Here is a 25,479-nt window from a genome sequence, read left to right as displayed (position 1 = left end):
AGAGAGGGAAAGCGGAAAGAGAGAGAGCGGAAGGAGAGAGAGGGAAGAGCGGAAAGAGAGAGAGGGAAGGAGAGAGAGGGAAGGAGAGAGAGGGAAGGAGAGAGAGAGGGAGAGAGGGAAGGAGAGAGAGGGAAGGAGAGAGAGAGGGAGAGAGGGAAGGAGAGAGAGAGGGAAGGAGAGAGGGAGAGAGGGAAGGAGAGAGAGAGGGAGAGAGGGAAGGAGAGAGAGAGGGAGAGAGGGAAGGAGAGAGAGGGAGAGGGGGAAGGAGAGAGAGGGAAGGAGAGAGAGAGGGAGAGAGGGAAGGAGAGAGAGAGGGAAGGAGAGAGGGAGAGAGGGAAGGAGAGAGAGAGGGAGAGAGGGAAGGAGAGAGAGGGAGAGAGGGAAGGAGAGAGAGGGAGAGGGGGAAGGAGAGAGGGAAGGAGAGAGAGAGGGAAGGAGAGAGAGAGGGAAGGAGAGAGAGAGGGAAGGAGAGAGAGAGGGAAGGAGAGAGAGAGGGAAGGAGAGAGAGAGGGAAGGAGAGAGAGGGAAGGAGAGAGAGGGAAGGAGAGAGAGGGAAGGAGAGAGAGGGAAGGAGAGAGAGAGGGAAGGAGAGAGAGGGAAGGAGAGAGAGGGAAGGAGAGAGAGGGAAGGAGAGAGAGGGAGGAGAGAGAGGGAAGGAGAGAGAGGGAAGGAGAGAGAGGGAAGGAGAGAGAGGGAAAGAGAGAGAGGGAGAGAGAGCGGAAGGAGAGAGAGCGGAAGGAGAGAGAGCGGAAGGAGAGAGAGCGGAAGGAGAGAGAGCGGAAGGAGAGAGAGCGGAAGGAGAGAGAGCGGAAGGAGAGAGAGCGGAAGGAGAGAGAGGGAAGGAGAGAGAGGGAAGGAGAGAGAGGGAAGGAGAGAGAGGGAAGGAGAGGGAGAAAAATATAGTTAACATTAGGAGCTGGGGGGGCACTTGGGGCTGTGTGTGTGCGTGCGCCTTGGGCGGTGTGGTCAGCACGTTGGCACAGCCCTCGTAGGAATTGTACATCAGTTTCTCAAAGTGTAGGTGTGTGTGTGTGTGTACCTTGGGCGGTGCGGTCAGAGCGTTGGCACAGCCCTCGTAGGCGTTGTACATCAGTTTCTCCAGGTTTTCCAGGAACTGCAAGAGCAGCGCCAGACGCAGCTGGTTGCTATGGTAACCGTCATCCGTGTCGCCGGCGCTCCATTGGCTGAGCTCCTGTTCAGTGTTCAGACTGTGGGCCGCCAGGCTGCGGATCATACCTGGAGAGAGGGGGGGAGAAGAGAGGGAGGGAGGGAGGGAGGGAGGGAGGGAGGGAGGGAGGGAGGGAGGGAGGGAGGGAGGGAGGGAGGGAGGGAGGGGAGGAGAGAGGGGGAGAAGAGAGGGAGGGAGGGGAGGAGGGAGGGAGAGAGGGAGGAGGATATGTTCTTGAAAGAGGCAGCATGTACATCCAGAATGTGTATAGGATGGAATGGGGGGTCAATATACTTTAAAATGACTCAAACCAAATGGAAACTGTGTAGAAATGATAATGGACCTGCATTTCGTACAGTTTGACTGTGTCCAGCTGGCTAATAGAAATATCACGGACATGAAAGCTCGACAGTCAGGGAGCATCAGAAATTCCCAAAACGATTCTGACAGTGAAAGAAATAAAAGTAAAATGTGGTTCACGGGGCAAAATGAGTTTGCACCCCTGGTTTACGGGTCTACCTGGCAGGACATGGAGTTACAGGGGTGGAGTTACAGGGGTGAAAGTTACAGGGGTTCAGAAATGCAAAGAACAGCCCCACTCCAGGCCTCCCTCAACTTATCAGCAACATGTTAAAAACATCATGGGGAAAACTCTGGACTCTCTGTGTGTGTGTGTGTGTGTGTGTGTGTGACAGCCCGTACCCTCTATGGTCTGGAAGGTGTCCTGTGCCCGTCCCAGCGGGGTACGGAGTTTAGACAACACTGTGAACTGAGCTGCCTCCCACACCGCCCACTGCCACAGCACCGCCTCAGTCTTCAGCAGACCCCGCGGTACACACACACCGCCAGCCGCACCGGAGACACCATCACGCTTCTCCAGACGCTGACAGCTGTGGTACAGACGCTCCAGCCACGGTTCTTTACTGAAGGAAGACACACAGGTGAACATATCAACACACACACAGGTTATCAGATGATACACACACAGGTTATCAGATGATACACACATTTACATTGTCATTTATCAGACCCTCTTATCCAGAGTGACTTACAGTACATTTTGAAAAGAAGGTCGACGACATCCGATCCTCGTTTGTTAAGTCAAATGACACCGCTGGTCCTGCTCACATTGCCCTACCCTGTGCTCTGACCTCTTTCTCCCCTCTCTCTCCAGATGAAATCTCGCGTCTTGTGACGGCCGGCCGCCCAACAACCTGCCCACTTGACCCTATCCCCTCCTCTCTTCTCCAGACCATTTCCGGAGACCTTCTCCCCTACCTCACCTCGCTCGTCAACTCATCCTTGACCGCTGGCTACGTCCCTTCCGTCTTCAAGAGAGCGAGAGTTGCACCCCTTCTGAAAAAACCTACACTCGATCCCTCCGATGTCAACAACTACAGATCAGTATACCTTCTTTCTTTTCTCTCCAAAACTGTTGAGCGTGCCGTCCTTGGCCAGCTCTCCTGCTATCTCTCTCAGAATGACCTTCTTGATCCAAATCAGTCAGGTTTCAAGACTGGTCATTCAACTGAGACTGCTCTTCTCTGTGTCACGGAGGCTCTCCGCACTGCTAAAGCTAACTCTCTCTCCTCTGCTCTCATCCTTCTAGACCTATCTGCTGCCTTTGATACTGTGAACCATCAGATCCTCCTCTCCACCCTCTCCAAGTTGGGCATCTCCGGCGCGGCCCACGCTTGGATTGCGTCCTACCTGACAGGTCGCTCCTACCAGGTGGCGTGGCGAGAATCTATACACCAAGTCACTTGGCACTGTCATACCCTCAGATGGTCTCTCCTATCATTGCTACGCAGACGACACAATTAATCTTCTCCTTTCCCCCTTCTGATAACCAGGTGGCGAATCGCATCTCTGCATGTCTGGCAGACATATCAGTGTGGATGACAGATCACCACCTCAAGCTGAACCCCGGCAAGACGGAGCTGCTTTTCCTCCCGGGGAAGGACTGCCCGTTCCATGATCTCGCCATCACGGTTGACAACTCCCTTGTGTCCTCCTCCCAGAGTGCTAAGAACCTTGGCGTGATCCTGGACAACACCCTGTCGTTCTCCACTAACATCAAGGCGGTGACCCGATCCTGTAGGTTCATGCTCTACAACATTCGCAGAGTACGACCCTGCCTCACACAGGAAGCGGCGCAGGTCCTAATCCAGGCACTTGTCATCTCCCGTCTGGATTACTGCAACTCGCTGTTGGCTGGGCTCCCTGCCTGTGCCATTAAACCCCCACAACTCATCCAGAACGCCGCAGGCCATCTGGTGTTCAACCTTCCCAAGTTCTCTCACGTCACCCCGCTCCTCCGCTCTCTCCACTGGCTTCCAGTTGAAGCTCGCATCCGCTACAAGACCATGGTGCTTGCCTACAGAGCTGTGAGGGGAACGGCACCTCCGTACCTTCAGGCTCTGATCAGTCCCTACACCCAAACGAGGGCACTCCGTTCATCCACCTCTGGCCTGCTCGCCTCCCTACCTCTGAGGAAGCACAGTTCCCGCTCAGCCCAGTCAAAACTGTTCGCTGCTCTGGCACCCCAATGGTGGAACAAGCTCCCTCACGACGCCAGGACAGCGGAGTCAATCACCACCTTCCGGAGACACCTGAAACCCCACCTCTTTAAGGAATACCTAGGATAGGATAAAGTAATCCATCTAACCCCCCTAAAAGATTTAGATGCACTATTGTAAAGTGGTTGTTCCACTGGATATCCATAAGGTGAATGCACCAATTTGTGAGTCGCTCTGGATAAGAGCGTCTGCTAAATGACTTAAATGTACAGTAGTGATTGCATACATTTTCATAGTTTCCCCTCCCATCCTGGTCCCCCGTGGGAATCAAACCCACAACCCTGGCATTGTAAGCCCCATGCTCTACCAACTGATCCACACGGGACCCACAACCCTGGCATTGTAAGCCCCATGCTCTACCAACTGATCCACACGGGACCCACAACCCTGGCGTTGTAAGCCCCATGCTCTACCAACTGATCCACACGGGACCCACGTTAGCAGAAGGACCCCCCCCCACACACACACACACACACACACACACACACACACACACAGAGCCAGGTAGCCTACCCTCCGCGGTGCTGGCTGCCATAGAGGATGAAGCTGATGAGGTCACTGAAGTCCTGGGGGTGAAAGGTGCTGCTGGGGGTGCGGCTCATGTGGCGACGGACCACCAGGGAGATCTCCTCTATCTCTGGGTGGCTGTGGTTACTGCAGGGTCACACACACATTAAGGTCACTGCAGGGTCACACACATTAAGGTCACAGACACACATTATGGTTACTGCAGGGTCACACAATCATTAAGGTCACTGCAGGGTCACAGACACACATTAAGATCACACACACACTAAGGTCACTGCAGGGAGGTAGACGGACAACAAAGACAGCAGCCAGACCCATTGTCTGAAAATTACAGATTGAGATTATGGTTTTTCAAATGGGAGTCATCTGTTGAGATGTCCGTAGCCTGGGCACCAGTCCGTTTCTGGACAACAGAGATGTCCGTAGCCTGGGCACCAGTCCGTTTCTGGACAACAGAGATGTCCGTAGCCTGGGCACCAGTCCGTTTCTGGACAACAGAGATGTCCGTAGCCTGGGCACCAGTCCGTTTCTGGACAACAGAGATGTCCGTAGCCTGGGCACCAGTCCGTTTCTGGACAACAGAGATGTCCGTAGCCTGGGCACCAGTCCGTTTCTGGACAACAGAGATGTCCGTAGCCTGGGCACCAGTCCGTTTCTGGACAACAGAGATGTCCGTAGCCTGGGCACCAGTCCGTTTCTGGACAACAGAGATGTCCGTAGCCTGGGCACCAGTCCGTTTCTGGACAACAGAGATGTCCGAAGCCTGGGCACCAGTCCGTTTCTGGACAACAGAGATGTCCGTAGCCTGGGCACCAGTCCGTTTCTGGACAACAGAGATGTCCGTAGCCTGGGCACCAGTCCGTTTCTGGACAACAGAGATGTCCGTAGCCTGGGCACCAGTCCGTTTCTGGACAACAGAGATGTCCGTAGCCTGGGCACCAGTCCGTTTCTGGACAACAGAGATGTCCGTAGCCTGGGCACCAGTCCGTTTCTGGACAACAGAGATGTCCGTAGCCTGGGCACCAGTCCGTTTCTGGACAACAGAGATGTCCGAAGCCTGGGTACCAGTCCGTTTCTGGACAACAGGAACACCTATGCATTCCATGACATGACAGGTAAATCCAGGTGAAAGCTATGATCCCTTATTGATGTCACTTGTTAAATCCACTTCAAATCAGTATAGATGAAGGGGAGGAGACCGGTTAAAGGATTTTTAATTGAATGGCACACATACACAACCCGAGGGTGAAATGGCAAGACAAAAGATTTAAGTGACTTTGAACGGGGTATGGTAGTAGGCACCAGGCGCAGCGGATTGAGTCAAGAGCTGCAACGCTGCTGGTTTTTCACTCTCAAGTGGATCAAGCATGGTCCTCCACCCAACTTGACAACTGTGGGAAGCATTAGAGGCCCACATTGGCCAGCATCCCTGTGGACTGCTCCCAAGTGGCGCAGTGGTCTAAGGCACTGCATATCTCAGTGCATCACAGACCCTGGTTCGATCCTGGGCTTTATCACAACCGGCCATGACTGGGAGTCCCATTGGGCGGGGCACCAATGGCCTAGCATCGTCTGGGTTAGGGTTTGGCCGGAGTAGGCCGTCATAGTAAATAAACATGTATTCATAACCGACTTGCATAGTTAAAGGTTAAATAAAGAAAAGAAAAACGCTTGACACCTTGTAGAGTTCATGCCTCCATGAATTGAGGCTGTTCTGAGGGCAAAAGGAGGTGCTAGGCAATATGAGGAAGGTATTCATAATGTTTGGTATTCTCAGTGTAGATATAAAGGCAATATGAGGAAGGTATTCATAATGTTTGGTATTCTCAGTGTAGATATAAAGGCAATATGAGGAAGGTATTCATAATGTTTGGTATTCTCAGTATAGATAAAGACAATTCAAGCAACTCGCCCAATTAGTTTTTACATTAGTTGAATTTTTGACTGATAAAAAACAGACAATGAGTGCATAACCGATTTCATTCATTTTCCTGCTATGATAATGACAAGCTACTTGAAGTTTGAGTTGAAGATGACTTAATAAACATTATTTTCTTTCTTTTCTATGTGACAGAATGTGTGTTTTTTCATGTTTGGAATTATTTGTAGCATTCTGACCCAGCTCGCATCTTAAACCAGGTCTCTTTTGTAAAAAAACATGAAATATTTTCGGGCCGGGATTGAATGCATAGAGCACTGTCGACACCGTGCCTTTTAAAAGCTAAACCACTGCAGATGTCAGCTCAATCAGAAATGTTCTTTACATGAAGGATACAAGGTGTGATCAGACAGAGTCCCGGCCTTAGAGCAGTCCCAGTCAGTCACTGGCAGAGTCCCGGCCTTAGAGCAGTCCCAGTCAGTCACTGGCAGAGTCCCGGCCTTAGAGCAGTCCCAGTCAGTCACTGGCAGAGTCCCGGCCTTAGAGCAGTCCCAGTCAGTCACTGGCAGAGTCCCGGCCTTAGAGCAGTCCCAGTCAGTCACTGGCAGAGTCCCGGCCTTAGAGCAGTCCCAGTCAGTCACTGGCAGAGTCCCGGCCTTAGAGCAGTCCCAGTCAGTCACTGGCAGAGTCCCGGCCTTAGAGCAGTCCCAGTCAGTCACTGGCAGAGTCCCGGCCTTAGAGCAGTCCCAGTCAGTCACTGGCAGAGTCCCGGCCTTAGAGCAGTCCCAGTCAGTCACTGGCAGAGTCCCGGCCTTAGAGCAGTCCCAGTCAGTCACTGGCAGAGTCCCGGCCTTAGAGCAGTCCCAGTCAGTCACTGGCAGAGTCCCGGCCTTAGAGCAGTCCCAGTCAGTCACTGGCAGAGTCCCGGCCTTAGAGCAGTCCCAGTCAGTCACTGGCAGAGTCCCGGCCTTAGAGCAGTCCCAGTCAGTCACTGGCAGAGTCCCGGCCTTAGAGCAGTCCCAGTCAGTCACTGGCAGAGTCCCGGCCTTAGAGCAGTCCCAGTCAGTCACTGGCAGAGTCCCGGCCTTAGAGCAGTCCCAGTCAGTCACTGGCAGAGTCCCGGCCTTAGAGCAGTCCCAGTCAGTCACTGGCAGAGTCCCGGCCTTAGAGCAGTCCCAGTCAGTCACTGGCAGAGTCCCGGCCTTAGAGCAGTCCCAGTCAGTCACTGGCAGAGTCCCGGCCTTAGAGCAGTCCCAGTCAGTCACTGACAGAGTCCCGGCCTTAGAGCAGTCCCAGTCAGTCACTGGCAGAGTCCCGGCCTTAGAGCAGTCCCAGTCAGTCACTGACAGAGTCCCGGCCTTAGAGCAGTCCCAGTCAGTCACTGGCAGAGTCCCGGCCTTAGAGCAGTCCCAGTCAGTCACTGGCAGAGTCCCGGCCTTAGAGCAGTCCCAGTCAGTCACTGGCAGAGTCCCGGCCTTAGAGCAGTCCCAGTCAGTCACTGGCAGAGTCCCGGCCTTAGAGCAGTCCCAGTCAGTCACTGGCAGAGTCCCGGCCTTAGAGCAGTCCCAGTCAGTCACTGGCAGAGTCCCGGCCTTAGAGCAGTCCCAGTCAGTCACTGGCAGAGTCCCGGCCTTAGAGCAGTCCCAGTCAGTCACTGGCAGAGTCCCGGCCTTAGAGCAGTCCCAGTCAGTCACTGGCAGAGTCCCGGCCTTAGAGCAGTCCCAGTCAGTCACTGGCAGAGTCCCGGCCTTAGAGCAGTCCCAGTCAGTCACTCGCAGAGTCCCGACCTTAGAGCAGTCCCAGTCAGTCACTGACAGAGTCCCGGCCTTAGAGCAGTCCCAGTCAGTCACTGGCAGAGTCCCGGCCTTAGAGCAGTCCCAGTCAGTCACTGACAGAGTCCCGGCCTTAGAGCAGTCCCAGTCAGTCACTGGCAGAGTCCCGGCCTTAGAGCAGTCCCAGTCGGTCACTGGCAGAGTCCCGGCCTTAGAGCAGTCCCAGTCAGTCACTGGCAGAGTCCCGGCCTTAGAGCAGTCCCAGTCAGTCACTGGCAGAGTCCCGGCCTTAGAGCAGTCCCAGTCAGTCACTGGCAGAGTCCCGGCCTTAGAGCAGTCCCAGTCAGTCACTGGCAGAGTCCCGGCCTTAGAGCAGTCCCAGTCAGTCACTGGCAGAGTCCCGGCCTTAGAGCAGTCCCAGTCAGTCACTGGCAGAGTCCCGGCCTTAGAGCAGTCCCAGTCAGTCACTGGCAGAGTCCCGGCCTTAGAGCAGTCCCAGTCAGTCACTGGCAGAGTCCCGGCCTTAGAGCAGTCCCAGTCAGTAATTGAGGAAAGAGGAGGGTGTTCAGTCTGTGTTGTGTGCTGACCTGAGCGTCACGTCCAGAGGGATTGTCCTCAGCAGCTTGCCGTACGCCTGCCTCACCCTCACCGCAGAGTGCACCAGCTGGACACGACAAACATCCACACACCTGGGAGGCACAGGACAGAGACATCGTTACACACACCTTTGGGTTAGGCTTTTGTGTATAAGGGGTTGGTTGAGGTGTGTGTGTGTGTGTGTGTGTGAGCGTTACCTCTGCAGCAGCTCTGTGTTGAGTGAGGAGGAGATGACCTGAAGGCTGTTGCAGGTCTGGAGGCAGATGACTGGGTCCTCATTCAGGGCTGCAGACCGACAGAGAACAGTGTCAACACACACACACACACACACACACACACACACACACACACACACACACACACACACACAGCAGGGAATCAGGTTTTCCAAAAATCCTGGTTGGAAGATTCCCCAGAATCAGGAGGAATCATCCATCTAGAATATCTGGAACACCTGGGGATTGACCTGATTTTAACAACCCCAAAGTAAACAATTGTGATTATTACCCTCTATAGATCCACAGTATTTACCGTTGTGGAACAGACCCTCTCTATAGATCCACAGTATTTACCGTTGTGGAACAGACCCTCTCTATATATACACAGTATTTACCGTTGTGGAACAGACCCTCTCTATAGATACACAGTATTTACCGTTGTGGAACAGACCCTCTCTATAGATACACAGTATTTACCGTTGTGGAACAGACCCTCTCTATAGATACACAGTATTTACCGTTGTGGAACAGACCCTCTCTATAGATCCACAGTATTTACCGTTGTGGAACAGACCCTCTCTATAGATCCACAGTATTTACCGTTGTGGAGCAGACCCTCTCTATAGATACAGTATTTACCGTTGTGGAACAGACCCTCTCTATAGATACACAGTATTTACCGTTGTGGAACAGACCCTCTCTATAGATCCACAGTATTTACCGTTGTGGAACAGACCCTCTCTATAGATCCACAGTATTTACCATTGTGGAGCAGACCCTCTCTATAGATACACAGTATTTACCGTTGTGGAACAGACCCTCTCTATAGATCCACAGTATTTACCGTTGTGGAACAGACCCTCTCTATAGATCCACAGTATTTACCGTTGTGGAACAGACCCTCTCTATAGATACACAGTATTTACCGTTGTGGAACAGACCCTCTCTATAGATCCACAGTATTTACCGTTGTGGAACAGACCCTCTCTATAGATCCACAGTATTTACCGTTGTGGAACAGACCCTCTCTATAGATCCACAGTATTTACCGTTGTGGAACAGACCCTCTCTATAGATCCACAGTATTTACCGTTGTGGAACAGACCCTCTCTATAGATCCACAGTATTTACCGTTGTGGAACAGACCCTCTATAGATCCACAGTATTTACCGTTGTGGAACAGACCCTCTCTATAGATCCACAGTATTTACCGTTGTGGAACAGACCCTCTCTATAGATCCACAGTATTTACCGTTGTGGAACAGACCCTCTCTATAGATCCACAGTATTTACCGTTGTGGAACAGACCCTCTCTATAGATCCACAGTATTTACCGTTGTGGAACAGACCCTCTCTATAGATCCACAGTATTTACCGTTGTGGAACAGACCCTCTCTATAGATCCACAGTATTTACCGTTGTGGAACAGACCCTCTCTATAGATCCACAGTATTTACCGTTGTGGAACAGACTCTCTCTATAGATACACAGTATTTACCGTTGTGGAACAGACCCTCTCTATAGATACACAGTATTTACCGTTGTGGAACAGACCCTCTCTATAGATCCACAGTATTTACCGTTGTGGAACAGACCCTCTCTATAGATCCACAGTATTTACCGTTGTGGAACAGACCCTCTCTATAGATCCACAGTATTTACCGTTGTGGAACAGACCCTCTCTATAGATCCACAGTATTTACCGTTGTGGAACAGACCCTCTCTATAGATACAGTATTTACCGTTGTGGAACAGACCCTCTCTACAGATACAGTATTTACCGTTGTGGAACAGACCCTCTCTACAGATACACAGTATTTACCGTTGTGGAACATACCCTCTCTATAGATACACAGTATTTACCGTTGTGGAACATACCCTCTCTATAGATACAGTATTTACCGTTGTGGAGCAGACCCTCTCTATAGATCCACAGTATTTACCGTTGTGGAACAGACCCTCTCTATAGATCCACAGTATTTACCGTTGTGGAACAGACCCTCTCTATAGATCCACAGTATTTACCGTTGTGGAGCGGACCCTCTCTATAGATACAGTATTTACCGTTGTGGAACGGACCCTCTCTATAGATACACAGTATTTACCGTTGTGGAACAGACCCTCTCTATAGATACACAGTATTTACCGTTGTGGAACAGACCCTCTCTATAGATCCACATTATTTACCGTTGTGGAACAGACCCTCTCTATAGATCCACAGTATTTACCGTTGTGGAGCAGACCCTCTCTATAGATACACAGTATTTACCGTTGTGGAACAGACCCTCTCTATAGATCCACAGTATTTACCGTTGTGGAACAGACCCTCTCTATAGATCCACAGTATTTACCGTTGTGGAACAGACCCTCTCTATAGATCCACAGTATTTACCGTTGTGGAACAGACCCTCTCTATAGATCCACAGTATTTACCGTTGTGGAACAGACCCTCTCTATAGATACACAGTATTTACCGTTGTGGAACAGACCCTCTCTATAGATACACAGTATTTACCGTTGTGGAACAGACCCTCTCTATAGATACACAGTATTTACCGTTGTGGAACAGACCCTCTCTATAGATCCACAGTATTTACCGTTGTGGAACAGACCCTCTCTATAGATCCACAGTATTTACCGTTGTGGAACAGACCCTCTATAGATCCACAGTATTTACCGTTGTGGAACAGACCCTCTCTATAGATCCACAGTATTTACCGTTGTGGAACAGACCCTCTCTATAGATCCACAGTATTTACCGTTGTGGAACAGACCCTCTCTATAGATCCACAGTATTTACCGTTGTGGAACAGACCCTCTCTATAGATCCACAGTATTTACCGTTGTGGAACAGACCCTCTCTATAGATCCACAGTATTTACCGTTGTGGAACAGACCCTCTCTATAGATCCACAGTATTTACCGTTGTGGAACAGACCCTCTCTATAGATCCACAGTATTTACCGTTGTGGAACAGACCCTCTCTATAGATACAGTATTTACCGTTGTGGAACAGACCCTCTCTATAGATACACAGTATTTACCGTTGTGGAACAGACCCTCTCTATAGATACACAGTATTTACCGTTGTGGAACAGACCCTCTCTATAGATCCACAGTATTTACCGTTGTGGAACAGACCCTCTCTATAGATCCACAGTATTTACCGTTGTGGAACAGACCCTCTCTATAGATCCACAGTATTTACCGTTGTGGAACAGACCCTCTCTATAGATCCACAGTATTTACCGTTGTGGAACAGACCCTCTCTATAGATCCACAGTATTTACCGTTGTGGAACAGACCCTCTCTATAGATCCACAGTATTTACCGTTGTGGAACAGACCCTCTCTATAGATCCACAGTATTTACCGTTGTGGAACAGACCCTCTCTATAGATCCACAGTATTTACCGTTGTGGAACAGACCCTCTCTATAGATCCACAGTATTTACCGTTGTGGAACAGACCCTCTCTATAGATACAGTATTTACCGTTGTGGAACAGACCCTCTCTACAGATACACAGTATTTACCGTTGTGGAACATACCCTCTCTACAGATACAGTATTTACCGTTGTGGAGCAGACCCTCTCTATAGATCCACAGTATTTACCGTTGTGGAACAGACCCTCTCTATAGATCCACAGTATTTACCGTTGTGGAACAGACCCTCTCTATAGATCCACAGTATTTACCGTTGTGGAACAGACCCTCTCTATAGATACAGTATTTACCATTGTGGAACAGACCCTCTCTATAGATACACAGTATTTACCGTTGTGGAACATACCCTCTCTATAGATACACAGTATTTACCGTTGTGGAACAGACCCTCTCTATAGATACACAGTATTTACCGTTGTGGAACAGACCCTCTCTATAGATCCACAGTATTTACCGTTGTGGAACAGACCCTCTCTATAGATCCACAGTATTTACCGTTGTGGAACAGACCCTCTCTATAGATCCACAGTATTTACCGTTGTGGAACAGACCCTCTCTATAGATACAGTATTTACCGTTGTGGAACAGACCCTCTCTATAGATACACAGTATTTACCGTTGTGGAACAGACCCTCTCTATAGATACACAGTATTTACCGTTGTGGAACAGACCCTCTCTATAGATACACAGTATTTACCGTTGTGGAACAGACCCTCTCTATAGATACACAGTATTTACCGTTGTGGAACACACACTCTCTATAGATACAGTATTTACCGTTGTGGAGCAGACCCTCTCTATAGATACACAGTATTTACCGTTGTGGAACAGACCCTCTCTATAGATACAGTATTTACCGTTGTGGAGCAGACCCTCTCTATAGATACAGTATTTACCGTTGTGGAACAGACCCTCTCTATAGATACAGTATTTACCGTTGTGGAACAGACCCTCTCTATAGATACAGTATTTACCGTTGTGGAACAGACCCTCTCTATAGATCCACAGTATTTACCGTTGTGGAACAGACCCTCTCTATAGATCCACAGTATTTACCGTTGTGGAACAGACCCTCTCTATAGATACACAGTATTTACCGTTGTGGAACAGACCCTCTCTATAGATACACAGTATTTACCGTTGTGGAACAGACCCTCTCTATAGATACAGTATTTACCGTTGTGGAGCAGACCCTCTCTATAGATACAGTATTTACCGTTGTGGAACAGACCCTCTCTATAGATACACAGTATTTACCGTTGTGGAACAGACCCTCTCTATAGATACAGTATTTACCGTTGTGGAACAGACCCTCTCTATAGATACACAGTATTTACCGTTGTGGAACAGACCCTCTCTATAGATACACAGTATATACCGTTGTGGAGCAGACCCTCTCTATAGATACACAGTATTTACCGTTGTGGAACAGACCCTCTCTATAGATACACAGTATTTACCGTTGTGGAACAGACCCTCTCTATAGATACACAGTATTTACCGTTGTGGAGCAGACCCTCTCTATAGATACACAGTATTTACCGTTGTGGAACAGACCCTCTCTATAGATACACAGTATATACCGTTGTGGAACAGACCCTCTCTATAGATACACAGTATTTACCGTTGTGGAGCAGACCCTCTCTATAGATACACAGTATTTACCGTTGTGGAACAGACCCTCTCTATAGATACAGTATTTACCGTTGTGGAACAGACCCTCTCTATAGATACAGTATTTACCGTTGTGGAGCAGACCCTCTCTATAGATACAGTATTTACCGTTGTGGAACAGACCCTCTCTATAGATCCAGTATTTACCGTTGTGGAACAGACCCTCTCTATAGATCCACAGTATTTACCGTTGTGGAACAGACCCTCTCTATAGATACACAGTATTTACCGTTGTGGAACAGACCCTCTCTATAGATACACAGTATTTACCGTTGTGGAGCAGACCCTCTCTATAGATACAGTATTTACCGTTGTGGAGCAGACCCTCTCTATAGATACAGTATTTACCGTTGTGGAACAGACCCTCTCTATAGATACACAGTATTTACCGTTGTGGAACAGACCCTCTCTATAGATACAGTATTTACCGTTGTGGAACAGACCCTCTCTATAGATACACAGTATTTACCGTTGTGGAACAGACCCTCTCTATAGATACACAGTATATACCGTTGTGGAGCAGACCCTCTCTATAGATACACCGTATTTACCGTTGTGGAACAGACCCTCTCTATAGATACACAGTATTTACCGTTGTGGAACAGACCCTCTCTATAGATACACAGTATTTACCGTTGTGGAGCAGACCCTCTATAGATACACAGTATTTACCGTTGTGGAACAGACCCTCTCTATAGATACAGTATTTACCGTTGTGGAGCAGACCCTCTCTATAGATACAGTATTTACCGTTGTGGAACAGACCCTCTCTATAGATACAGTATTTACCGTTGTGGAACAGACCCTCTCTATAGATACAGTATTTACCGTTGTGGAACAGACCCTCTCTATAGATACAGTATTTACCGTTGTGGAACAGACCCTCTCTATAGATACACAGTATTTACCGTTGTGGAACAGACCCTCTCTATAGATACACAGTATTTACCGTTGTGGAACAGACCCTCTCTATAGATACACAGTATTTACCGTTGTGGAACAGACCCTCTCTATAGATACAGTATTTACCGTTGTGGAGCAGACCCTCTCTATAGATACAGTATTTACCGTTGTGGAACAGACCCTCTCTATAGATACACAGTATTTACCGTTGTGGAACAGACCCTCTCTATAGATACACAGTATTTACCGTTGTGGAACAGACCCTCTCTATAGATACACAGTATTTACCGTTGTGGAACAGACCCTCTCTATAGATACACAGTATTTACCGTTGTGGAACAGACCCTCTCTATAGATACACAGTATTTACCGTTGTGGAACAGACCCTCTCTATAGATACACAGTATTTACCGTTGTGGAACAGACACTCTCTATAGATACAGTATTTACCGTTGTGGAGCAGACCCTCTCTATAGATACAGTATTTACCGTTGTGGAGCAGACCCTCTCTATAGATACAGTATTTACCGTTGTGGAACAGACCCTCTCTATAGATCCACAGTATTTACCGTTGTGGAACAGACCCTCTCTATAGATCCACAGTATTTACCGTTGTGGAACAGACCCTCTCTATAGATACACAGTATTTACCGTTGTGGAACAGACCCTCTCTATAGATACACAGTATTTACCGTTGTGGAGCAGACCCTCTCTATAGATACACAGTATTTACCGTTGTGGAACAGACCCTCTCTATAGATACACAGTATTTACCGTTGTGGAGCAGACCCTCTCTATAGATACAGTATTTACCGTTGTGGAGCAGACCCTCTCTATAGATACAGTATTTACCGTTGTGGAACAGACCCTCTCTATAGATACACAGTATTTACCGTTGTGGAACAGACCCTCTCTATAGATACAGTATTTACCGTTGTGGAACAGACCCTCTCTATAGATACACAGTATTTACCGTTGTGGAACAGACCCTCTCTATAGATACACAGTATATACCGTTGTGGAGCAGACCCTCTCTATAGATACACCGTATTTACCGTTGTGGAACAGACCCTCTCTATAGATACACAGTATTTACCGTTGTGGAACAGACCCTCTCTATAGATACACAGTATTTACCGTTGTGGAGCAGACCCTCTATAGATACACAGTATTTACCGTTGTGGAACAGACCCTCTCTATAGATACAGTATTTACCGTTGTGGAACAGACCCTCTCTATAGATACAGTATTTACCGTTGTGGAGCAGACCCTCTATAGATACAGTATTTACCGTTGTGGAGCAGACCCTCTCTATAGATACAGTATTTACCGTTGTGGAGCAGACCCTCTCTATAGATACAGTATTTACCGTTGTGGAACAGACCCTCTCTATAGATACAGTATTTACCGTTGTGGAACAGACCCTCTCTATAGATACAGTATTTACCGTTGTGGAACAGACCCTCTCTATAGATACACAGTATTTACCGTTGTGGAACAGACCCTCTCTATAGATACACAGTATTTACCGTTGTGGAACAGACCCTCTCTATAGATACAGTATTTACCGTTGTGGAGCAGACCCTCTCTATAGATACAGTATTTACCGTTGTGGAACAGACCCTCTCTATAGATACACAGTATTTACCGTTGTGGAGCAGACCCTCTCTATAGATACACAGTATTTACCGTTGTGGAACAGACCCTCTCTATAGATACACAGTATTTACCGTTGTGGAGCAGACCCTCTCTATAGATACACAGTATTTACCGTTGTGGAACAGACCCTCTCTATAGATACAGTATTTACCGTTGTGGAACAGACCCTCTCTATAGATACAGTATTTAGCGTTGTGGAGCAGACCCTCTCTATAGATACAGTATTTACCGTTGTGGAACAGACCCTCTCTATAGATCCACAGTATTTACCGTTGTGGAACAGACCCTCTCTATAGATCCACAGTATTTACCGTTGTGGAACAGACCCTCTCTATAGATACACAGTATTTACCGTTGTGGAACAGACCCTCTCTATAGATCCACAGTATTTACCGTTGTGGAACAGACCCTCTCTATAGATACAGTATTTACCGTTGTGGAACAGACCCTCTCTACAGATACACAGTATTTACCGTTGTGGAACATACCCTCTCTATAGATACACAGTATTTACCGTTGTGGAACATACCCTCTCTATAGATACAGTATTTACCGTTGTGGAGCAGACCCTCTCTATAGATCCACAGTATTTACCGTTGTGGAACAGACCCTCTCTATAGATCCACAGTATTTACCGTTGTGGAACAGACCCTCTCTATAGATCCACAGTATTTACCGTTGTGGAACAGACCCTCTCTATAGATACAGTATTTACCGTTGTGGAACAGACCCTCTCTATAGATACACAGTATTTACCGTTGTGGAACATACCCTCTCTATAGATACACAGTATTTACCGTTGTGGAACAGACCCTCTCTATAGATCCACAGTATTTACCGTTGTGGAACAGACCCTCTCTATAGATCCACAGTATTTACCGTTGTGGAACAGACCCTCTCTATAGATCCACAGTATTTACCGTTGTGGAACAGACCCTCTCTATAGATCCACAGTATTTACCGTTGTGGAACAGACCCTCTCTATAGATCCACAGTATTTACCGTTGTGGAACAGACCCTCTCTATAGATACAGTATTTACCGTTGTGGAACAGACCCTCTCTATAGATACACAGTATTTACCGTTGTGGAACAGACCCTCTCTATAGATACACAGTATTTACCGTTGTGGAACAGACCCTCTCTATAGATACACAGTATTTACCGTTGTGGAACAGACCCTCTCTATAGATCCACAGTATTTACCGTTGTGGAACAGACCCTCTCTATAGATCCACAGTATTTACCGTTGTGGAACAGACCCTCTCTATAGATACACAGTATTTACCGTTGTGGAACAGACCCTCTCTATAGATACACAGTATTTACCGTTGTGGAACAGACCCTCTCTATAGATCCACAGTATTTACCGTTGTGGAACAGACCCTCTCTATAGATCCACAGTATTTACCGTTGTGGAGCAGACCCTCTCTATAGATACAGTATTTACCGTTGTGGAACAGACCCTCTCTATAGATACACAGTATTTACCGTTGTGGAACAGACCCTCTCTATAGATCCACATTATTTACCGTTGTGGAACAGACCCTCTCTATAGATCCACAGTATTTACCGTTGTGGAGCAGACCCTCTCTATAGATACACAGTATTTACCGTTGTGGAACAGACCCTCTCTATAGATACACAGTATTTACCGTTGTGGAACAGACCCTCTCTATAGATCCACAGTATTTACCGTTGTGGAACAGACCCTCTCTATAGATCCACAGTATTTACCGTTGTGGAACAGACCCTCTCTATAGATCCACAGTATTTACCGTTGTGGAACAGACCCTCTCTATAGATACACAGTATTTACCGTTGTGGAACAGACCCTCTCTATAGATACACAGTATTTACCGTTGTGGAACAGACCCTCTCTATAGATCCACAGTATTTACCGTTGTGGAACAGACCCTCTCTACAGATACACAGTATTTACCGTTGTGGAACATACCCTCTCTACAGATACACAGTATTTACCGTTGTGGAACATACCCTCTCTATAGATACAGTATTTACCGTTGTGGAGCAGACCCTCTCTATAGATCCACAGTATTTACCGTTGTGGAACAGACCCTCTCTATAGATCCACAGTATTTACCGTTGTGGAACAGACCCTCTCTATAGATCCACAGTATTTACCGTTGTGGAACAGACCCTCTCTATAGATACAGTATTTACCGTTGTGGAACAGACCCTCTCTATAGATACACAGTATTTACCGTTGTGGAACAGACCCTCTCTATAGATCCACAGTATTTACCGTTGTGGAACAGACCCTCTCTATAGATCCACAGTATTTACCGTTGTGGAACAGACCCTCTCTATAGATCCACAGTATTTACCGTTGTGGAACAGACCCTCTCTATAGATCCACAGTATTTACCGTTGTGGAACAGACCCTCTCTATAGATCCACAGTATTTACCGTTGTGGAACAGACCCTCTCTATAGATACACAGTATTTACCGTTGTGGAACAGACCCTCTCTATAGATCCACAGTATTTACCGTTGTGGAACAGACCCTCTCTATAGATACAGTATTTACCGTTGTGGAACAGACCCTCTCTACAGATACACAGTATTTACCGTTGTGGAACATACCCTCTCTATAGATACACAGTATTTACCGTTGTGGAACATACCCTCTCTATAGATACAGTATTTACCGTTGTGGAGCAGACCCTCTCTATAGATCCACAGTATTTACCGTTGTGGAACAGACCCTCTCTATAGATCCACAGTATTTACCGTTGTGGAACAGACCCTCTCTATAGATCCACAGTATTTACCGTTGTGGAACAGACCCTCTCTATAGATACAGTATTTACCGTTGTGGAACAGACCCTCTCTATAGATACACAGTATTTACCGTTGTGGAACATACCCTCTCTATAGATCCACAGTATTTACCGTTGTGGAACAGACCCTCTCTATAGATCCACAGTATTTACCGTTGTGGAACAGACCCTCTCTATAGATCCACAGTATTTACCGTTGTGGAACAGACCCTCTCTATAGATCCACAGTATTTACCGTTGTGGAACAGACCCTCTCTATAGATCCACAGTATTTACCGTTGTGGAACAGACCCTCTCTATAGATACAGTATTTACCGTTGTGGAACAGACCCTCTCTATAGATACACAGTATTTACCGTTGTGGAACAGACCCTCTCTATAGATACACAGTATTTACCGTTGTGGAACAGACCCTCTCTATAGATACACAGTATTTACCGTTGTGGAACAGACCCTCTCTATAGATACACAGTATTTACCGTTGTGGAACAGACCCTCTCTATAGATACAGTATTTACCGTTGTGGAACAGACCCTCTCTATAGATACACAGTATTTACCGTTGTGGAACAGACCCTCTCTATAGATCCACAGTATTTACCGTTGTGGAACAGACCCTCTCTATAGATCCACAGTATTTACCGTTGTGGAACAGACCCTCTCTATAGATCCACAGTATTTACTGTTGTGGAGCAGACCCTCTCTATAGATACAGTATTTACCGTTGTGGAACAGACCCTCTCTATAGATACACAGTATTTACCGTTGTGGAACAGACCCTCTCTATAGATCCACATTATTTACCGTTGTGGAACAGACCCTCTCTATAGATCCACAGTATTTACCGTTGTGGAGCAGACCCTCTCTATAGATACACAGTATTTACCGTTGTGGAACAGACCCTCTCTATAGATACACAGTATTTACCGTTGTGGAACAGACCCTCTCTATAGATCCACAGTATTTACCGTTGTGGAACAGACCCTCTCTATAGATCCACAGTATTTACCGTTGTGGAACAGACCCTCTCTATAGATCCACAGTATTTACCGTTGTGGAACAGACCCTCTCTATAGATACACAGTATTTACCGTTGTGGAACAGACCCTCTCTATAGATACACAGTATTTACCGTTGTGGAACAGACCCTCTCTATAGATACACAGTATTTACCGATGTGGAACAGACCCTCTCTATAGATCCACAGTATTTACCGTTGTGGAACAGACCCTCTCTATAGATCCACAGTATTTACCGTTGTGGAACAGACCCTCTCTATAGATACACAGTATTTACCGTTGTGGAACAGACCCTCTCTATAGATCCACAGTATTTACCGTTGTGGAACAGACCCTCTCTATAGATCCACAGTATTTACCGTTGTGGAACAGACACTCTCTATAGATACAGTATTTACCGTTGTGGAGCAGACCCTCTCTATAGATACAGTATTTACCGTTGTGGAGCAGACCCTCTCTATAGATACAGTATTTACCGTTGTGGAGCAGACCCTCTCTATAGATACAGTATTTACCGTTGTGGAACAGACCCTCTCTATAGATACAGTATTTACCGTTGTGGAACAGACCCTCTCTATAGATCCACAGTATTTACCGTTGTGGAACAGACCCTCTCTATAGATACACAGTATTTACCGTTGTGGAACAGACCCTCTCTATAGATACACAGTATTTACCGTTGTGGAGCAGACCCTCTCTATAGATACAGTATTTACCGTTGTGGAGCAGACCCTCTCTATAGATACAGTATTTACCGTTGTGGAACAGACCCTCTCTATAGATACACAGTATTTACCGTTGTGGAACAGACCCTCTCTATAGATACAGTATTTACCGTTGTGGAACAGACCCTCTCTATAGATACACAGTATTTACCGTTGTGGAACAGACCCTCTCTATAGATACACAGTATATACCGTTGTGGAGCAGACCCTCTCTATAGATACACCGTATTTACCGTTGTGGAACAGACCCTCTCTATAGATACACAGTATTTACCGTTGTGGAACAGACCCTCTCTATAGATACACAGTATTTACCGTTGTGGAGCAGACCCTCTATAGATACACAGTATTTACCGTTGTGGAACAGACCCTCTCTATAGATACAGTATTTACCGTTGTGGAACAGACCCTCTCTATAGATACAGTATTTACCGTTGTGGAGCAGACCCTCTATAGATACAGTATTTACCGTTGTGGAGCAGACCCTCTCTATAGATACAGTATTTACCGTTGTGGAACAGACCCTCTCTATAGATACAGTATTTACCGTTGTGGAACAGACCCTCTCTATAGATACAGTATTTACCGTTGTGGAGCAGACCCTCTCTATAGATACAGTATTTACCGTTGTGGAACAGACCCTCTCTATAGATACACAGTATTTACCGTTGTGGAGCAGACCCTCTCTATAGATACACAGTATTTACCGTTGTGGAACAGACCCTCTCTATAGATACAGTATTTACCGTTGTGGAGCAGACCCTCTCTATAGATACAGTATTTACCGTTGTGGAACAGACCCTCTCTATAGATACACAGTATTTACCGTTGTGGAACAGACCCTCTCTATAGATACACAGTATTTACCGTTGTGGAACAGACCCTCTCTATAGATACACAGTATTTACCGTTGTGGAACAGACCCTCTCTATAGATACACAGTATTTACCGTTGTGGAACAGACCCTCTATAGATACACAGTATTTACCGTTGTGGAACAGACCCTCTCTATAGATACAGTATTTACCGTTGTGGAACAGACCCTCTATAGATACACAGTATTTACCGTTGTGGAACAGACCCTCTCTATAGATACACAGTATTTACCGTTGTGGAGCAGACCCTCTCTATAGATACACAGTATTTACCGTTGTGGAACAGACCCTCTCTATAGATACAGTATTTAGCGTTGTGGAGCAGACCCTCTCTATAGATACAGTATTTACCGTTGTGGAGCAGACCCTCTCTATAGATACAGTATTTACCGTTGTGGAACAGACCCTCTCTATAGATACACAGTATTTACCGTTGTGGAACAGACCCTCTCTATAGATACACAGTATTTACCGTTGTGGAACAGACCCTCTCTATAGATACAGTATTTACCGTTGTGGAACAGACCCTCTCTATAGATCCACAGTATTTACCGTTGTGGAGCAGACCCTCTCTATAGATACACCGTATTTACCGTTGTGGAACAGACCCTCTCTATAGATACAGTATTTACCGTTGTGGAGCAGACCCTCTCTATAGATACAGTATTTACCGTTGTGGAGCAGACCCTCTCTATAGATACAGTATTTACCGTTGTGGAACAGACCCTCTATAGATACACAGTATTTACCGTTGTGGAACAGACCCTCTCTATAGATACAGTATTTACCGTTGTGGAACAGACCCTCTCTATAGATACAGTATTTACCGTTGTGGAGCAGACCCTCTATAGATACAGTATTTACCGTTGTGGAGCAGACCCTCTCTATAGATACAGTATTTACCGTTGTGGAACAGACCCTCTCTATAGATACAGTATTTACCGTTGTGGAACAGACCCTCTCTATAGATACAGTATTTACCGTTGTGGAACAGACCCTCTCTATAGATACACAGTATTTACCGTTGTGGAACAGACCCTCTCTATAGATACACAGTATTTACCGTTGTGGAGCAGACCCTCTCTATAGATACACAGTATTTACCGTTGTGGAACAGACCCTCTCTATAGATACAGTATTTACCGTTGTGGAGCAGACCCTCTCTATAGATACAGTATTTACCGTTGTGGAACAGACCCTCTCTATAGATACACAGTATTTACCGTTGTGGAGCAGACCCTCTCTATAGATACACAGTATTTACCGTTGTGGAACAGACCCTCTCTATAGATACACAGTATTTACCGTTGTGGAGCAGACCCTCTCTATAGATACAGTATTTACCGTTGTGGAACAGACCCTCTCTATAGATACACAGTATTTACCGTTGTGGAGCAGACCCTCTCTATAGATACAGTATTTACCGTTGTGGAGCAGACCCTCTCTATAGATACAGTATTTACCGTTGTGGAGCAGACCCTCTCTATAGATACAGTATTTACCGTTGTGGAGCAGACCCTCTCTATAGATACAGTATTTACCGTTGTGGAGCAGACCCTCTCTATAGATACAGTATTTACCGTTGTGGAGCAGACCCTCTCTATAGATACAGTATTTACCGTTGTGGAACAGACCCTCTCTATAGATACAGTATTTACCGTTGTGGAACAGACCCTCTCTATAGATACAGTATTTACCGTTGTGGAACAGACCCTCTCTATAGATACAGTATTTACCGTTGTGGAACAGACCCTCTATAGATACAGTATTTACCGTTGTGGAACAGACCCTCTCTATAGATCCACTGTATTTACCGTTGTGGAACAGACCCCCTCTATAGATCCACAGTATTTACCGTTGTGGAACAGACCCTCTCTATAGATACACAGTATTTACCGTTGTGGAACAGACCCTCTCTATAGATACACAGTATTTACCGTTGTGGAACAGACCCTCTCTATAGATACACAGTATTTACCGTTGTGGAACAGACCCTCTCTATAGATACAGTATTTACCGTTGTGGAGCAGACCCTTGCAGAACTTGTGGAAGGAGGGCAGGGAGAAGAGAGGGGTGTAGGTATCAGACCTCTTCATCATCAGGCACATCTCTAGAGACCACGTCAACAACAGCTTCCTGTTTGGAGCAGACACACACACAAGGTTTGGTTATATGGTGGAGAAATTACAAGAATATGTTATAATACTGTCATAGCATCAAATGGTTGTTTTATGCAACAGAATAGAGGGTTCTGAGAACACGTTCATCTGTGTGTGTTCTGAGGATGGGCCTCTGGGAGATTTAACACTGACAGGAGATGTACCATGTCTTTGGGTGATACCACATTCCAGAGCATAAGTTAATGTTTCTGTACTGTGGGGCCAGGGGGAGATGGCTCCAGTATGGAGTTGGGGGTCCCAGGGGGAGATGGCGCCAGTATGGAGTTGGGGGTCCCAGGGGGAGACGGCTCCAGTATGGAGTTGGGGTCCCAGGGGGAGACGGCGCCAGTATGGAGTTGGGGGTCCCAGGGGGAGACGGCTCCAGTATGGAGTTGGGGGTCCCAGGGGGAGACGGCTCCAGTATGGAGTTGGGGGTCCCAGGGGGAGACGGCTCCAGTATGGAGTTGGGGGTCCCAGGGGGAGACGGCTCCAGTATGGAGTTGGGGGTCCCAGGGGGAGATGGCTCCAGTATGGAGTTGGGGGTCCCAGGGGGAGATGGCTCCAGTATGGAGTTGGGGGTCCCAGGGGGAGATGGCTCCAGTATGGAGTTGGGGGTCCCAGGGGGAGATGGCTCCAGTATGGAGTTGGGGGGTCCCAGGGGAGATGGCGCCAGTATGGAGTTGGGGGTCCCAGGGGAGATGGCGCCAGTATGGAGTTGGGGGTCCCAGGGGAGACGGCGCCAGTATGGAGTTGGGGTCCCAGGGGAGACGGCGCCAGTATGGAGTTGGGGGTCCCAGGGGGAGACGGCTCCAGTATGGAGTTGGGGGTCCCAGGGGGAGACGGCTCCAGTATGGAGTTGGGGGTCCCAGGGGGAGACGGCTCCAGTATGGAGTTGGGGGTCCCAGGGGGAGATGGCTCCAGTATGGAGTTGGGGGTCCCAGGGGGAGATGGCTCCAGTATGGAGTTGGGGGTCCCAGGGGGAGATGGCTCCAGTATGGAGTTGGGGGTCCCAGGGGGAGATGGCTCCAGTATGGAGTTGGGGGTCCCAGGGGGAGATGGCTCCAGTATGGAGTTGGGGGTCCCAGGGGGAGATGGCTCCAGTATGGAGTTGGGGGTCCCAGGGGGAGATGGCTCCAGTATGGAGTTGGGGGTCCCAGGGGGAGATGGCTCCAGTATGGAGTTGGGGGTCCCAGGGGGAGATGGCTCCAGTATGGAGTTGGGGGTCCCAGGGGGAGATGGCTCCAGTATGGAGTTGGGGGTCCCAGGGGGGAGATGGCTCCAGTATGGAGTTGGGGGTCCCAGGGGGAGATGGCTCCAGTATGGAGTTGGGGGTCCCAGGGGGAGATGGCTCCAGTATGGAGTTGGGGTCCCAGGGGGAGATGGCTCCAGTATGGAGTTGGGGGGCCAGACCCTGGTCTCTACACAATGAGAACAGTCTTTACAGCAGATACTGCCTGCTGTGAATTATTAGTATCT

The 25,479-nt window shown here is 47.7% G+C and overlaps 1 protein-coding gene across 5 annotated transcripts in view; it reads right to left on the bottom strand.

The window, feature by feature from the left end:
* LOC106601970 (SMG1 nonsense mediated mRNA decay associated PI3K related kinase) overlaps positions 1-25,479 on the bottom strand; it is a 143,262-nt gene that overhangs the window by 74,983 nt on the left and 42,800 nt on the right. For all 5 annotated transcript variants that reach the window (XM_045719641.1, XM_045719642.1, XM_045719644.1 and 2 more), the window contains 6 exons: positions 23,862-23,980; positions 8,721-8,808; positions 8,514-8,615; positions 4,261-4,401; positions 1,871-2,091; positions 1,040-1,236 (listed from right to left, as the gene is read on the bottom strand). In XM_045719641.1, coding sequence (XP_045575597.1) covers positions 1,040-1,236; positions 1,871-2,091; positions 4,261-4,401; positions 8,514-8,615; positions 8,721-8,808; positions 23,862-23,980 — 868 coding nt within the window. The remainder of the gene's footprint in view (positions 1-1,039; positions 1,237-1,870; positions 2,092-4,260; positions 4,402-8,513; positions 8,616-8,720; positions 8,809-23,861; positions 23,981-25,479) is intronic.

This window comes from Salmo salar, chromosome ssa06 (assembly GCF_905237065.1).
Source record: "Salmo salar chromosome ssa06, Ssal_v3.1, whole genome shotgun sequence".
NCBI lineage: Eukaryota > Metazoa > Chordata > Actinopteri > Salmoniformes > Salmonidae > Salmo > Salmo salar.
Note: the sequence above shows the minus strand (reverse complement) of the source record. Positions and strands in the feature narration are given on the sequence as shown.